Source organism: Sceloporus occidentalis, unplaced genomic scaffold (assembly GCF_023333645.1).
Source record: "Sceloporus occidentalis isolate IW3139 unplaced genomic scaffold, rSceOcc1.0.p SCAF_1, whole genome shotgun sequence".
Lineage (NCBI taxonomy): Eukaryota > Metazoa > Chordata > Lepidosauria > Squamata > Phrynosomatidae > Sceloporus > Sceloporus occidentalis.
The window spans coordinates 105,023,656-105,040,679 of record NW_028316981.1 but is presented as its reverse complement, the minus strand read 5'-3'; the positions used below and the strand labels follow the sequence as shown (position 1 = coordinate 105,040,679).

Sequence of the window (17,024 nt, the reverse complement as noted above, 5' to 3'; positions counted from 1 at the left end):
TCAAAGATTGGAATCATAATACTTTAATTTTAATGCCAGGATCCCACTGGGTCCTTGGACTGATGGAAAAGGCCCATCAAGATTTCAGGCAATATGATTCCTCCCCCGCCCCCCACCCCATGAAAGTCCACAGTGCCACAATAGGTCTGGATTCTGGCCTAAGTACCCATAGCCAGGAAAATGGATATACATAATACAGTAACTGTTCCCATAATGGCGTTTGTCATATTCAAAGAGTGTAGCCATATCTTTTGCACTGGGTTCTTGGTGAGCCTTTGGCAAAACCAAAGTTGATTCTACCAAGTGAAGTATTCTAGGTATATTTGTTTGCTAAATGTCTTTCCTGCTCCCAAAGAGTCTTCATTCCAGTTCTGCTGTGGATAGACTTATATCTTGCTTTGTGGGTATTCTCTGTGCCCGATTGGTCCATGTTTTTTGTTTGAATAAGGCCTTATAGGATTCTTAAACAGACCTAAGTGTGTTTTCTTCTGCTTGGTACCTCATCCCTCCCTCTAATTCTGGTGAAGCAAAGCAAAGGAGAAATGTTACTATTAATATTTTCATGGCATACAGTGATTTGCCATGCCAGGGGCTCTTTCCTGATTTGAAGCCTGTGGGAACAGTTGTTCTCCAAAAACAACTCCCCCCTCCCAGCATATGTGGTCATGAATGCTTCACAAGTGCCTCATGACATTCAGAACTGAGCTTTTTATGTGTGTGTGTGTGTTATAGCTACACTTTTGAATATGACAAACACCATTGTGGGAACAGTTACTGTAGTTTGAATGACCATATTCCTGGTTCTGGGTACCCTAACAATAATAATGTCTTTGCTGGCCTACTTGCATTTTATCTATACATGTTTTGAGGTGTGTTTTAGGGATTAAACATTTTTTAACATAAATGGCTGAAGGAATTTAGCTCTAATGTTCTAGGGCAAGGGCGGGCAGCCATTGCAAGAACAAAGACCAGTTATCACCCCTATGATTGGAGTTACTTTTTGCAGTTTATATATGGTTGCTTTTTTGAGATTTGGAGAATGAAGGTTAAAGGTAATACATTGCTCTTGTAGGTTTCCAGAATAAAGATTATCACTGTGGAGTTAAAAAAAATAGATTTTTTTCCAAGTGGGAGTGGGTGGTCTTGTGAAAGATTGGGGATCTTGAAAAAGATCCTTTGGGAGAGCACACAATTCCCACCCCTGTTTGAAGGGAACCATTTCCTACTCTGAACCTGATTCTATTGTATTGAAAGACAGCTGTTGTCTAGTAGAGCTGTTCCAGGAAGCATTACTTGAAAGCACACAGTCCTTTATTCTGGTTTGTTCAGTAAAGGCAGTGGAGTGCTCCCATAAAGTACTGGGAGAACAATAGAAAAAAGACTTTCCAGAAGTAAAGGGGTAATGGGATCCTTATATCAGGGATATGTCCAAGTTGAAAGCTAAAAAAAGGAGAAACAGTCCATGCTTTTAGTGGACCTTTAATCAGATACAATCTGTTCAGTGTGGGAGTAGAGGAAAAAGAATAGGAGCACATTGAAAACCAGGAACCCAGACAAAAGCTGTGCATACTGTTGCAAAACCCTTGTTGAGTATCATCCAGGGTTTATGGGTTTGAACAGGCCTCCAGCTAGAAGTTATGAGCATTTAGATGTTTAAGACATCTCCCAGCAAACCCAACAAAAGACATATAGGAAATCAGTTGAGAATTCAAGAGATCTTTCAGGTTCAGTGATTAACAGTTAGTTACAGGCTTGCCTACTGCCTATAGGAACAGAAACTCCACAGATGTACTAGAAAGAATGCACAAGATCTGATAGAAATAATGTCACTTGCTTTCTTGCTGATGCTGTGGCAACACCTATTCTACTCAGCCACTTGTTTTGTGCATTGCTACATGGCTGGACAGCTGCCCTGATTTCTCAGGACCAGATCACATGTAATAGGGGGAGATCTTTGACTGGCTGCTGTGTCTCCTCCTAAAGAAATTACTAAAGTAAATAGTGAACAACTAGGATTAGACCAATCATACCAAGGGAATGGGCTTAACTCAATGGCTCTAGTTATTGATGAGATAGGGACAGGAGATAAAAATGAGCAAGAAACTTGAGAACTCGCTTGTTGGCTTGGAAACAAAAATGAACCTGATCCTGAGAGCAGAGGCCTACAAGGTTTTGCTTTCACCTGCAAGCTTTGTGGTCTGTCAAAAACTGTGTGTGAATGCCAGGAAATCATATATGAAACAATAAACCCTTTCTCTTCTGTTCTGCTCCCAAGCAGCTGTGCAGTATAATTGTTTTGGCAAGAGCTTACAGAATAAGTAACATGCGAGTCACTTGATAAATTAGCAGTAAATTGTAGAGGGAGGGATCAGGGACATAACTATGTAAGCAGACTTCTTGGTGAGTGGGCAAAGAGGAAAAAGGCTATTATGAGCTTAGTAAGAAATGAATTGACTTTTATGGAGTCAGCCACTAGGTGGCCCTCCCTAGAGGAAGCCATACTCTACCAATAAAATTTTATTGGGAATACAGACCATATAATCCAAAGGCAGAAGCCCAGTTGTTGTTATGCAGCTACTCCTACTTTATATCACAACATGTAGCCATCTATTACTTCTATTCATTTAACAGACACGCGCACACATATACACTTGTTTCTCTCAGGACAGAATTGAACAATGTAAAGTTGTTTCTGCTACAGGAAGAGTACTTCATAATGAATTTATCTGGAAAATGTTACAAGAGATTGAACAAGCTATGTGAACATTTTAGGAAACACAGATATTGTTTCAAAGAACTTTTGTAATAGAAAATAGGCACACTGGAATCAATCTCTATCAAGGATGGGGAACCTATGCCCACCAGGTACTTGTTGTTGTTGTTGATGATGATGATGATGATGATATATTTAGCACTATCAATGTACATGGATCTCACCAGTTCTAGCCATTCCGGCCACTGGTGAGGTATGCTGCATTGATGCAGGTATGATAAAGTTCCTCATGTCTTGCCTATTAAAGTTAGTTATAAACTGGAAGTTGTCATTTACACTCTTTGAATTCCTATGTTCATTTCACCCTTCTTTTGTGCCCTTATTAAATGTAAGATAATTTAGTTTGATGGCTCTGGAGTTGTGTTGATCTGAGAACATTGATCCTTCTACCTCAGCTAGCTGAGCCATGCAAAATGAAGTCTGTTTGCAGGTATGTTGGTAGAGTGCTGTTATGAAAGGACAATGTGTTTTGTGTGGAGAATGGTGGTTTAGGTAGAAACTGATAGTGTACATCGTGTTTGAAAGATGTAGGAGAATGTCAGAAGAGGAAGAACAATTGTTAATTCCATCAGTTGATCATCATATGTAAAGGGATTGGCTTAAACTGCATGAAAGAAGGGAAAATAAGAGTCTAAATGAAGAAATATCCTAGGTCAGTGATGATATAGGTAGATAAGGGGTTTTATTTGTATTTTTCTTTGGAAAGCATTAAGCAAGTCCTGAACAGATGCTGCTGCTGATACTGCTGCTTCTCCTCCTCCTCCTCCTTCTTATTTGGGTCTCCCTTCTTATTCCTTGATAATCGGACCCATTGCTCCACTTTTCCCCTAGGCCATATATTCTGGAGTCAAATGCACTTTAACACGTTTATCCCTCTCTTGCAATCAGTTGCAAAACCTAATATTTCCTTTCTTATATTTAATTATCTCCTGAGTCCCTTATTCTCCCATCTTAATGTCTATACTGTTCCTGACCTGTGTGAGCTGAGTGTTCCAGTTTTACCTAGAAAGCTTTCATAACATGAATTCCCCCTTCAGCTGCATCCTCTTCTACCTTCAGATGCCTCAGGGCAACCTTTAAAACACATATATAGAACTTGTATCACACTGACGATAGCTCAAGGTATCCTTAACCTTTCAGTAGCACAATATTTCCCTCTTGTATTGTAAAGGAGAGCTTCACATACTTGATTCTGGCAAGAAAAGAGAGTGATCTGCAAGTGACCTATGCTGTTAAAGAGAGAGCCAAGATTTCTTGAAGATGGCAGGTGTTTAGATCTTGTTCTATACTACATGTACCTGTATAGGTTGCTCCTACAGCCTTTTTGCTGTTGGTTCCGTAATTCTGTATGACATATATTGTTGGTAAATGTTCTAGGCCGGATATGAACAAAGTTTGGAAAGATAGTTTACTCTTTAAATAGGTTGAATTCCATTTCCTATGTTTGACATAAGTCCGCCACTGTTCAAAACTAGAAGTGCATCTTTGGCAACTTCCATTTTTTGTTTTATTTTATTTATTTATTGGAGGAGATTCCTTTTGCTACTTTTGGCCCTTAGGGTACATTTATACTGTCGAGATAACAGTTTGACACCACTTTAACTGCCATGGTTCCATCCTACAGAATCCTGGGATTTGTAGTTTGGAGAGGCACCAGCACTTTCTGGCAGAAAAGGCTAAAAACCTTGTAAAACTACAAATCCTAAGGTTCCATAGGATGGAGCTACAGCACTTAAAGCAGTATCAAACTGCATCATTTCTACAGTACAGAGATACAGCATACACCAGACTCGCCACAGTTGCTCACTCTAGTTCCAGTCTGTTCTATAGAGAAGAAATGAATGCGTTTTCCTTACATTGACAGAATTTTGAAAAGTTTAGTCTTCTAAAAAGGGCTAGGTTTTGCTGTGCTGGAATCTTAAAAGCTAAAAAAAAGAAAAGAAAAGAAACTGGAATCTGGTATGAGAAGAGCTCTATATGACTAGGATAGTAGCTTCTTCCTCTTAAAGAAACTTGCTTCTGCAGAAAATCTTGTATTAACTGTAGTATTTTCATATTTTTGAACTAAAGAACAGAGCTGTATGACTGCAGTTGCCAAATAGTTATATAAATGAAGAAAGCTGTTTTCACCTCCACCCCTTTTCTGCCTGAATAGAATTTCTGTAAATCTTGGAACTTGCACAGTCTCGCATATCAGAAACGTGCCCTGCTGCATGTACTTGAGGGCCCAGGGCTGTGGGTGTACAACAGTCTTGCTTACTATGTAAGTATTCAGTAGTCTCTTCAGAATTCATTCACCTGTGAATTTTACCTTTTGGAGTTGGGGAGCACAGTAGGAAGGTTTAAGCCTTTGTAACTCCAAAGATGAGCTTGGCAAATCTGTACGTAACAAGGATTTAGTCTTCAAAAATGCCAATTTCTCTCTAGAAAGTGAACATAATTTGCTTAGTGTTTGTCTCCCCCCCACAAAAATATGCTCACCCACAGCTTAAATCAGGGCTACAAGTTCCAATTTAACCACTCAATCCAAAATAGGCAGAAGCCATTATGGATGTGCTGTGCAGGAAGCCTCCTCATCGGCTCTCACCAATCAGGCCTCAAAGAAAACCAAGGACTTAATGATAATTATTGCCTCTCTGTCTTTGTATTCTGACTGATAACTACAGAGCAGGAATGTCCTGCAGTAATATGACTGCAAGCAACTGTAACTATAAAGAAAAATGTGTGGTGCCACTGTTCAAGAACACATTGTGTTCTGCACAGAAAATACATATGGGAAAACTACACATGCTTTTTCTTTGCAGGAATACAAATATTTTTGCAAATTGTTTAACTTTTTACACAAATGGCATGCAGGTTGCACATGTTACATAAACACATGGATCCTGAGCAGAAAACCTGTGTTGTATTCCTGCATGTATGTATTGAGCAGAATACAATATTCTTCTGCAGGAATCAATGTATTTTATGCAAAATACACATTTTTATGCTACAAGGTATGATTCCGGCACAGGAAAAGCATTTTAATGCAAATGTATTTTCCCACAGAGTCCTAAAATTGGGATACTGCTAAAAATTGTACAGCAACATTCTCTTCAGAGTGGGGAGAAAATTGCTGAAATTATTCATTCTTGCATGTGGAAACAAAGTAACCAAAGCTTTATATTCATACAGACATAAAAGTTATTTCATGTTATCACCCACATGTCTAGATGTTTGCATAGTAAGAATTTTCCAGATCTGCGTCATTTTTCAAAAATTAGTTTTAGCTCCCTATGTTCTTGAACTTAATTTGAGAGGATGAGGCTGACTGAATTTCCAAGCAACCTTTTGCTCTGAAAGTTACAATTTCCAGAGGTCAGTACAACAAGGTACATTCACACAGATCCAATTCAATACTGAAGGTGTATCCCCATGACTAGAAACAAAGCAGTTTGACACCACTTTAACTGTCATGACTGTATCCTGTGGAATGCTGCAATTTGTAGTTTGGTGAGGCTCCAGAACACTTTGACAGACCAGGCTGAATAACTCAGCAAACTATAAATCTTTACCTTATAGTCAAGTTGTGAGAATTCGTTAAGTACATCATTATTATTCCCATTTCACAGATGAGGAACTGTGGAGTACAAAGGATACAAAACAACTTGCTCATGCTTCTAAATCTGTGACTCAGGAATTTGATCTTAAATATCAAAAGTAAAAGAAAATTTTATATGCCAGTCAATTCCTCTCTCAAATACAAGAGGTGGAGCAAATTACTTAAGTGGTCCATATCACAAACTACAATTCCAGTTCTGTGTGTCTAAAAATTACATGTTATGTTTCTGAAAGCTGGGCAGTGCACTTCAGCCAAGAACTTTATATCATGAACCAGAAATAAAGCTTCAGTAATTATGACACATTGCTGACTGGTATGCTAAAAATAAATGCATCTAGCTTCTCTTTTTATTGAAAAGGGCTGTTGAAGAAGAAAGACATAATAATAGTCTCATAAAATACATTAGAGCAACACAAAAATCTCTAGTATAGGACTAGTTCAAATCTAATTACCCAACAGTAGATCCAATCATGTATGACATCCATCCATGTATGACAATTACCCAGAAATCTGACATGGAAGTTTCCAAAAGTCATGTTTAGGGTGGATCTACACTGTAGATATAATGCAGTTTGACACAACTTTAAGTGCTGAAGCTCCATGCTATTGAATCCAAAGTCTTTAGCCTTCTCTGCTGGAGCATGCTGATACCTCACAAAACTACAAATCCTAGGATTCTGTAGGATGGAGCTATGGTAATTAAGGTGGTGTCAAACTGTATTTCCACAATATAGATGCACCTCTGGTTGGGATTTTGGGGATTTTAAGATTTTTATTTTGAGGGCCTGGGAATGGGGGGTTAGAATGTGAATTACTGCACCTAGAGAACTCTAGGAATTGTGAGCAAATCTTTGGGGACAACTTTTGCCTCTTTGGGGAGTACCTGCTGAACTCCTGTTTTCCATGCTAGCCCACAGTGCAGTTTTCAGATGAAAAGTTAGCAGTGGTTGTTTTGCCCTCAAATTCTGTACATTTCTATGTAATCATTCATCAGGTTGGGAACAAATTGGTTACTGTAAACTCAGACTGTGGGCCTAAATATACGGTACTTGTCTAAAGTAGACTCATAATATCAATGGGACTTTTCTATGTGTAGACTTAGTGCTTCACAGTTTATCCAATGGGTCTATTCTAGTAGGGACTAGCAGGAGTGACAGCCAGATCCCAATCTAAGTGTACTAGCATTTTAGGAGACTGATACACCAGAACTATTTGTCTGTCCAGTGTTGTGTACCTGCAGCAGTTCTCTAAGATTTCAACAAAGTGAAATGTTTCCCATCGTTGGCTAACTGCTCGTTTTTAGTAATAAGCAGTAAATCTTGGGGCATGTGAGGAAGGTGGAATGGAGCCCCCAAGGAAACACTATGTTGGGGAGTTAGGATTCGTAGACTAGGATTCCAGGAGATCAGGGTTCAAATCCTCGTTCAGTCCTGGAAACCTACTGGGTGACCTTGGGCAAGTCACTCCCTCTCAGCCTCAGCCAATCTCAAACCCTCTCAGAACAAATCTTGCCAAGAAAGCCCTCAGATAGGGTTACTATAAATTACAGTTAACTGGAAGGCACAAAACACCAACATACATTGGAAGTCACACTTGTGTCCCCCTGTAGTAGCCTAATGATTTCAGTCAAAGCTTAGAAAAGTTACCTTTTTTTAGAACACAACTCCTGAAACCTTCCAGCCTATAGGGGCAATGGCCACTTTGGGCTAGGGCATTCTGAAAGTTGTAGTCTAAAAAGTAGCTCTCCTTAGTTTTAGCCCAGATTTGTGTCAGTGATCAATTAATTCCTGAAACCTATGACAGAACTTTGGGAATAGAAACAAACATAGCTAGAAGGTAGCAGATGAGTGCCAATGAGAAGCATTCACTAGATTAGGTTTCTGAGACCTGCCTGTTCTTCTGCTAGCATAGAATAAAATTTTTGTGTGCTGCCTGAAAGCAGAACTGTCCAAATGATAAGCTGTAACCCATTCCATAAAAGCACATGTGATTTCATCTGTATTTAAGTCTTATATTTTCCTCTCTAACACAAACACAATAGAGCTATTACAGTTAGTATCCCCTTCTGAGCAATTATTCTGTTGGGGCCTTTGTTCCTTTATACCGTGAGCTGGATTTCTTGAGGGGAAACACTTTGGAGGAGCAGACATTCCCATGATTTAGAGGTTTTGTTCTTCCTAGTGCTGCTGTCGATTTTGCCACTCCACAAAGATAAGGAAAGGTCAGCACAGATGTGCAATGAATACCTTCCTGTTACTTTGGCTTTACACTGTATTAGGAATGTTGACATAAATGCTTAGTGTTTAAAACCAGTCAAATAAACAGAGGTTGAGGGGAGGGGTGAAGTGGGAAAAATTCAGTGATTCTAAGAGGAAATTGGGTGAGGGGAGGAGGGAGTTAAGGCTAGCAGCTACTGCCTTCTATCAATGTTGTCAATGTGAAGGTTAGAAATCTTTGTGCAAAAGCTGACATAAGAATCCCTACCCCCCCCCCCCCAAAAAAAAAAAAAAAAAGTAATTACTTGCTTATTGCTCATGAGTTGTAATCTCGGCCATATCACTTCTTCTTTTTTTTTTAAATTCAAAGTCCCCAAAGTCCTCCAAATGAATATTTTAAAGAAGCAAGTAAACGTTACTCATTGCATTAACAGCAAACACATAACAAAGTTATACAGTGGAACCTCACCATACGCGGGGGATCCGTTCCGGATCCCGCCGCGTATGGTGATTTCCGCCTATGCTCGAGCCCCATTGCAAACAATGGGGCTCGTGCACGGCAGCGCGGAGGTGCACGGCGTGCAGTGGGCGCGCGCGGGGCGCAATGGACGCGCGCGCCCATTCAACTGAATGGGACGTGCCGCCCCGCGCGCGCCCAGCAGCTTGAGCGCGTACGCTCAAAGCCGCTTAAAAAAAGTCTGCGTATGCGGAGGCCCCACTGTACAAAGAGATCTGGCAGATCTAATTAATGATATCTTCATAGTTTGGACTCATGGAGATGATTCAAGACATTCTGCTAGAATTTCAACAACTTCCACTCTGCTATCAATCTCAGTCTGCAACTATCGGCAGAATGAGTTCATTTTCTGGACACTACAATACACTACACAATGAGCAAGCACCACACTGTATCACAAACCCACTGACTGCTATTCGTACTTACGTGCCTCTTGTTTCCACCCTGAACATATTGTCATATCCATAGTTCACAGCCAAACCTTGTGATACAATTTCATATGTTCAGACCCACAAGACAGGGATGCCAAACTCATGAAATTACAACAAGCAGAGAGAAGAAAAGAAGTCAGAGAGAAGAAGAAAAGATTTAGGCAAACAAATAGACAAGTCTCTTTTTATGTTTTAGACATGGAATGTTAGGTTAAAAGAACAAAATTATTTGTAAATTGATATGTTATTAAAAATGAATTTTAATTTTTTTAAAAAAATTACAACAAGCATTCCATAAGCTACATTACATAACCCATCATAGAATAATAATAATAATAAATAAAAACTTTATTTATATACCGCCCTTCCTGTGATCAGGGCGGTGCACATCAAATCACGACAAATGCAATACATATACTATACAATAAAACTGTTAAAACCCGTATTAAAACCACTCAACCAAGTACCATTGCTGTCAGAGGGGGGGAGGGTTAATTGGAGCTTGTGTCTGGGTAGGCCAGTTGAAACAGGAAGGTTTTTAGTTCCTTCCTGAATTGGGCCAGGGAGGTGGCCGAGCGGAGCTCCATGGGCAGCGTATTCCAGAGGGTCGGGGCAATGATAGTATATGACCTCCTTGCTGTGGAGGCCAATCTAGCCCCTGGGACCCTCAGTAGCTGCTGCCCAGATGTCCTGAGGGTGCGGGGCGGAATGTATGGGGAGAGGCGGTCCTCTAGGTGTCCTGGGCCCAAGCCATGTAGGGCTTTATAGGTTATAACCAACACCTTGTATTGCGCCCGGAAGCGAATAGGCAGCCAGTGCAGATCTTTGAGTACAGGTGTAATATGACTGGCCCTGGAAGTACCAGTGACCAGTCTGGCTGCCATATTCTGTACCATCTGTAGCTTCCGGGTATGGTACAAGGGTTGCCCCATGTAGAGCGCTGGATGGAATGGAAACCACATCAACAACAAAAATAAGTAAAAACAACAACAATAACCAATAAGCAAGGCAAGACTTGTACCCAGGACTAATCTATTACAGAACAGACTAAAGATAGGAAATGGCAGAATCTCACTAGTGTCACATACAGCTCTTAACTGAGATCACTATGCTATATCATCAATGGCCAGTGGTGCTGCCCTCTCAATGGGTCTTGTTGGCAAGCCTTTACTTTCCTACAGACAGGAAATCTCAGACAGTTACTTACCCACAGATCATAGATGTGGAGACAAGTACAAGACCTTGCCACAAACCCGGATGCCAACTCTGCCCATACATCTACTTGGGAAATGTAGTCATAGGACATCATCACATCACCCACAATATTAGAGCTACTTTCATTTGCTCATCTTCTAATGTAATATATATCTTCCTCTGTCAACAGTGCCTTTCAGCACTCTACACTGGGCAAACCTCTGGGCCAGCTTCTGCACCAGAGGATGTTGTTGTATCAAGTTGTTTCCAACTTATGACAACCCTATCTTGGCAATTTTCTTCAGATGGGGGGTTGACCAAGGTCATCCAGTGGCTCTACATGGCCGAGCTAGAGGATAAACAAACATAAATCAGATATTAGAAATGGGCATACATAAAAACCAGTAACAGAATACCTCAGTCTTCTTGGGCATTCCATCTCAGAGTCCATAACAGCAGAACAACAAGAAAAAAAAAAAACTACAAAGGAAGATTAGAAAAAGAAACAGCAGAACTGGTCTATATCCACAAATTCCATTTCAGTGGATTGAACAGAGGCAATGGACTGAACAGAGACAATGCTTTCCTGGCATACTAGACAATTATAATGTTAGTTAACACCCCAGCCTCATAAAGTCTCTCTTGGCCAGTTTAGCACATCTTTCTGGTTTTCAGCCAGCATCACAGTACATTCCAATAACTTCCTCCACTGTTCATATGGTTATCTGCTCACCTTGGCTTTAGGCAAGATCTTTTCTCCTGCCTTTGTCCCACAATGACTATAATTAAATTAAAACTGAACTTGTCACCTCATCACCATACTCACAAGTTTCTCCATTTCTATTTCTATCCCACTTAGAATCATAGAATCATAAAATCATAGAGTTAGAAAAGACTGCAAGAGCTATGCAGTCCAACCCCCTGCCATGCAGGAACATACACTTTTAACCTGCTCATGCATAGCTATAAAGATCTGTTCATAGGCACTTCACTCCATGCATCTGATAAAGTGAACTTGAGTCTATGAAAGCTTATGCTACCAATTTCTTTCAGTTAGTTTCAAAGGTGCTGGAAGATTCCTTTGCGTGCTGATCCATACTAACATAGCTATGATTTTGAATTCTTACTAGCAGTGTTATTATAGTTATGCTGTTTTCCAAAGCATTGCTGTTGCTACACCAAAAGTAATGTAGCATATCCTCTTACTACTGGGTTATGCTAAAAACATGGATATTTTTAATTTTCCCATTGTTGTTTCTGAACCCTGGGCATACATGTAATCCCCATGGGCAACATTTATAAACATTTCTACAAAAGAATTGGTTATCGCGGGATGCTTCTTTTGTCTTACAAAAAATATATTTCTTCTTCCTTTAAAGTAATTTTTGGATATAGCTGAAGAAAAAACAAGCTTTGCTGTAATTTGGTTCCTCTCCCTTCCTGTCACTTTGGGCAGCAAATGCAGCTTTAATAGAAATATTGTCTTTGTTGGCTTTTGTTGGCTAGCTTCTGCTGCTGCAACCAGTGTGTGTGTGTACAAGTAATTTGTCTCAAACATCCTTCAATGGACAGCAACCTGTAGTACTAGTTTGTTGCCATGACAACCCCCAGGAGGTTTCCTGTGCCCAGAATCCTATAGAGCACTGGTCAAACCTCTGCATAAAATTAAAGACGGAGGGAAAAGAGCATTGCCAAGGAGGCTTTATTACAAGATGTACAAATAATGCAGCAGCTCACAAACTCTCAGATGTGCCTGAACTGCAGGGGCAAGACAGGTCAGTTATTCACATGATATGTGTATCCCATTCCCTTCTTTTGTTATCACCAATAACACATTGTGTACCTGTGGCAATGTGAAATATACCAAAGGTGGGGGCAAAGATCTGCATTGTGAAATGCAAGAAAATTGGCTTTTTTTTTTTGGGGGGGGGGGAGATTTCCAATCTTCATTTTTCTGCATGTCTAATATACATCTTGAGAAAGAATTATGAAATACCTATGTGGATATAATATTGTGGTGGAATTTGGTTTCTGTCTTGTGCTTGAAGAAATACCAGCTGATATTTCAAGGCCTTGCTTTTGTGAAGAAGACCATGGAAATGCAGGGGCAATGGCTGAAAGGCAAACAATCCCAGTCATGTGAATTTTCAGACTGGTTTTTTGGGGGCTTCTGTTCTGTTCCACCCTATCTGTTCCTGCTTCTTATCCCATCCCATGGGCTCTTTTCAGTGCCCAATGGGAGGGTCAGCGACCATTATTTTCAGGGGAGGTTGTGCATGAAAACATATTTGCAAATTGTCCCTTTTGTCATCAGATAAGTCTCGTTTCAAAGATTTGTGTGAATGAGTAGTGTGAAGCTTGGTCTTCCAATTTTCTTTAACTACAACAGGGGTTTACAAATTCAGCAACTCCAGAGGCTATTTGAGGGGGGATCACGGCCTGATTTAGGCCATGGCTAAAATCTGTTTAAAAAGCAAATCTGATGACATCCAAGAGAGGAACTTTTTCTTATTTTTGCCAATGAAAGGGAGGTCCTATCATTTGGGGCAACCAAAACATCTTTATGGGGGTTTGCATGATGCCTCAGGGCAATACCTTGCCCATCCCTAAATTGCAAACTTGGGGACATTTCAGGGGGAGAAGAGGTGTATCCCTTCCAGTCCTGCTGTGTGCCCCTTTCCCTCTCCATGTGCCTATACATGCAGGTAATGTAAAACAATTGAATGCAAATGGGAGTTTCTTGTTAAGTTCCTAGTTGTGTCAGTACTTACTGGTACTTAAAATCAGAAGCTGACACTGTATGTTATACATTAACCATTGTTTGCAGGTTTGAGTGGTTAAAATTCCAGTCTGGAGGTATGTTGCCTTATTTATCAAAATGCTTGGCATTTGTAATGATTGTAACAACTTAACAGCTACCTGAAGTCAAGAGGAGGTGAAAAGATAGTTCAGCATCCATCTGAGAGACTTGAGAATAGATTATGAATTGATTTCAAGTGAGAAGGAAATCTTAGATTGTCTCTGAGACTGAAGTTCAGTAAAGGCTACAGACTGTTTGCCTTTTTGATTGTTTTTTTAAAAAATATATTTTTATGAAGTCTTGGAGCTACTGAATTTTCTTCACCTGCATTTATTCAATTCATTCTCACCCTTGGCTCTACGCTATAAAGTTTATTTTGTATTTTATTTTTAAAATATTATCTCTTCTTACAGACACATCAGAGGCACATGTGGTGTGTAAAGCTGAGAGGCATTATGAATTCAGCTAAACAAATAGTGTCTAATAGCTTTTGGGTACCTGCATATCATTTTTACAAGCCCTCAAGCTGTTCTTTTAGCATGCTCGCCAAGATCATGCCACTTTTGGAATCTGCCCTTTAGATTTTCCTCTGTTCCAGAGCATTTATTGGCATAATTGTCCCTTTAATCATTTTGTTCCCCACGCTGGTATAACAAAGTGATTGTTTAGATAGCAGGCCATAGGCACAAACTTTGAAGCAGCAGTAATTCCCATGGAAGGGCAAGTGTCTTGAACAAAAAGATAACCAAAGAATGGTTTTATCCTTAATGACAGCAAACTTCTCAATTTGATTTTTGTTTTACAGCATTTGGGCTGGCCTCTCTACAGTCATAAAGCTCAGCTATTAATGGAGCCTTCTGAATCTCTGAACATATTACTGCAACTTTCCTATGCTTAGTTTGGTCTGTGTCTGTAGTCTCTGAATAACAATAAAATGTTAATGGAGATAAATACATTTATCTCCCTGATGTCTAGTTTGTCAGTGGAATAACAGTTTCAGATATTGGAAGTGCATGAATTTATATATGGTTGGACAGCTCAACAAAAATATAAATTTATTGTATTGAATACAGTAACATCTTGCATCATACACATGGTTAGGTACAGAATGTAAGGGAAGGGTTGATATTATTTGCAACATCTCTTTAAAATAATCATCACACTGGAGATGTGGAAGGAATATTGCCATCAATTAAAATGGGCATGTCTTTCTCTTCTTACAGCATAGTTTTACATTAGTTTTCATACTGACAACATTAAATTGTCTCATCGACTATAGGCAGTAAAGAATCCTACAAGGTATTTTGACAAGCACAGAAAATCATAGATTGATGATTCAGTATTAGATAACTGATAGAGATGTTGATGGCAAAGTATCATTAGATAGTTCATTTGGTAGAGGTAGATAATTATTTAGGAAGTGTGTATAATTAAGAATGGGAAATATTTGGAATGTGAAACAGCCTACCTTGTTTAGTTTAGTCTGTTAAACAGATAGGTTCATTAGTAGATGACAGCAAAGTAACATTTCCAAGGAACAGTAACCCAAAAACTTTCTTTTGCCAACATGATAACAAATACAGTTATGTTTGAACTATTAAGCTTGTTAAAATCACAGTAATGATCCAGTATCTAGTTGCAAATCAATCATGCTTCTAAAAGTTTCATCCAAAGTATTTGTTAAATTTGTATCCCACCTTTGCATATATTGTTCTCAGGGTGGCTCACAAAGTTTAGTAAAATAATGAGAGTAAATATCAATTAACATAACGATGAATATGAAAAACAGTAATATAGATCAGTGTAACAATTAAATAAGATAGCCAGTTTAAAACATGTTAAAATGTACATTAAAATGCATATTAAAATGCAACACTGAGAGTAAAGAGTGAATCATCTCAGGGCAGTAAAGCCTTCTCAGTTTAAAAAGGAGTTTCTCCTGCTAGATTTTAGCAGCAAGAAGGATATCAACAGGAAACTCTATGTGCTTTCTTGGCAAGGAGTTCCACAGAAGGTCTTCAGTTGCATTTTTGCTAAATGTGCATCAGAAGTTGGCGGAACAGAGAGGGCTTCCCTGGAAAATCTCAAAATTCAGGCATAAATATAAAGTATTTTTTCAGGTAACTAAATCCCAACCCATTTAGAGATTGTATAGCTCATTGTCAGCAGTATCAGTTGTGCCTTTATATCAACTGACTAGCTTCACCTGCAGTTTCCATGTTTCCTGTTACATCCTGGTCAACAGCCTTACAGCACAGTTCTCAAGCACTGGATGTTTCTGAACAATCTTTAGAAATAGAGCATATTGGACAAAGAGTGTGTTCCAGTTATCCAAGGTGATATAAGTTGAGACTTAGATCTTCATGGTCAGATCTGATGGCTCTTGTTATACTAATATACCAGTTCTTGGGATTCTATAGCCTTAGACCTGTCAAGATTCTAGCATGGACATGTGTGTTTCGATTTGCCTTCAAGTCGCCTGTTGACTTATGGTGACCCCATGAATTTCATAGGTGATTTTGCCATTTCCTTCTTCTCAAATACAGCACTTGGGGTTCATTGGCCATCCAAGTACTAATCAGGGCTGACCCTGCTTAGCTTCCAAGATGAAACAGGATCTTGTGTCTTTAAGGTATACTTGCACTAAAATTTCAAATACAGTCGTCCCTTCTGATTAGCAGACTTGGAGTCTGCAATCTCATCATTCACAGACAGCAAACAAGGAAGGACAAAATGGCGTGCACCACCATTCAAATCAATGGGATTTGGATATATGTGATTTTTCGGATTTGCATGTTGGGGGGGGGGAGTCCAGAATGATCCCCCATGAATTGGGAGGAACGACTGTACATTCAAGCCCAAGTTAGAATTTTGTCATGCTACTGGTGGAAGCAAATTTAGTATTGCAGATATGTACCTGCATTGAAGATATAAGACAAGGGCAGGATGAATATGATGCTCTGTATGCTTCTTAACCTGACTTACTGGAGAATGCAATAGACTGGCAGAACCTTTAATTACAGAGCAGTGCTTTTTTATGGCCTGTTCCCTACTGGACATTTCTGGCTAGCAAAGAAATGGAATGCCAGATGTCTGCTTGTTATTATCTTTGGTCTTGAAGAGCAATTTGGAAGGTCTCTCAGCTGGAGAATGTAAATAATGCACATACTCAGGGTCTTATTGGTTTGGCAACAGCCAAAATCCCATAGAGTGTTCCTGTCTAAATAATGATGACCACTTCCTTTGAATCAAGGAAACATTTGTAATTCTTTAGATACTACTCTGATGAACAAAAATGAGCTTAATTCTGAGTAAACACACATATGATTGAATTACACGGGTGTTGGGCACTTGGACATTATGCATGTTAGTATGTTTGTGTGTGCACATGTGCACTCACTCACACACATGCACATGTATGTGTACATGTGTGGAGGACATCATAGCATCAGCCCATGTACCCAGAGAATTCTACTGGCAATAGTTAATTGT

General features: G+C 39.5%; 1 protein-coding gene across 3 annotated transcripts in view; it reads left to right on the top strand.

Annotated features, from left to right (window-relative positions):
* Positions 1-17,024, top strand: part of PPP2R2B (protein phosphatase 2 regulatory subunit Bbeta) — a 301,992-nt gene that overhangs the window by 95,908 nt on the left and 189,060 nt on the right. The window contains exon 1 of one of the 3 annotated variants that reach the window (XM_089531390.1): positions 12,459-12,507. The exons of the other annotated variants lie outside the window; for them this stretch is intronic. Coding sequence (XP_089387516.1) covers positions 12,480-12,507 — 28 coding nt within the window. The 5' untranslated portion in view covers positions 12,459-12,479. Of the gene's footprint in view, positions 1-12,458; positions 12,508-17,024 lie in introns of those variants that run through there. 3 annotated transcript variants of the gene reach the window in all.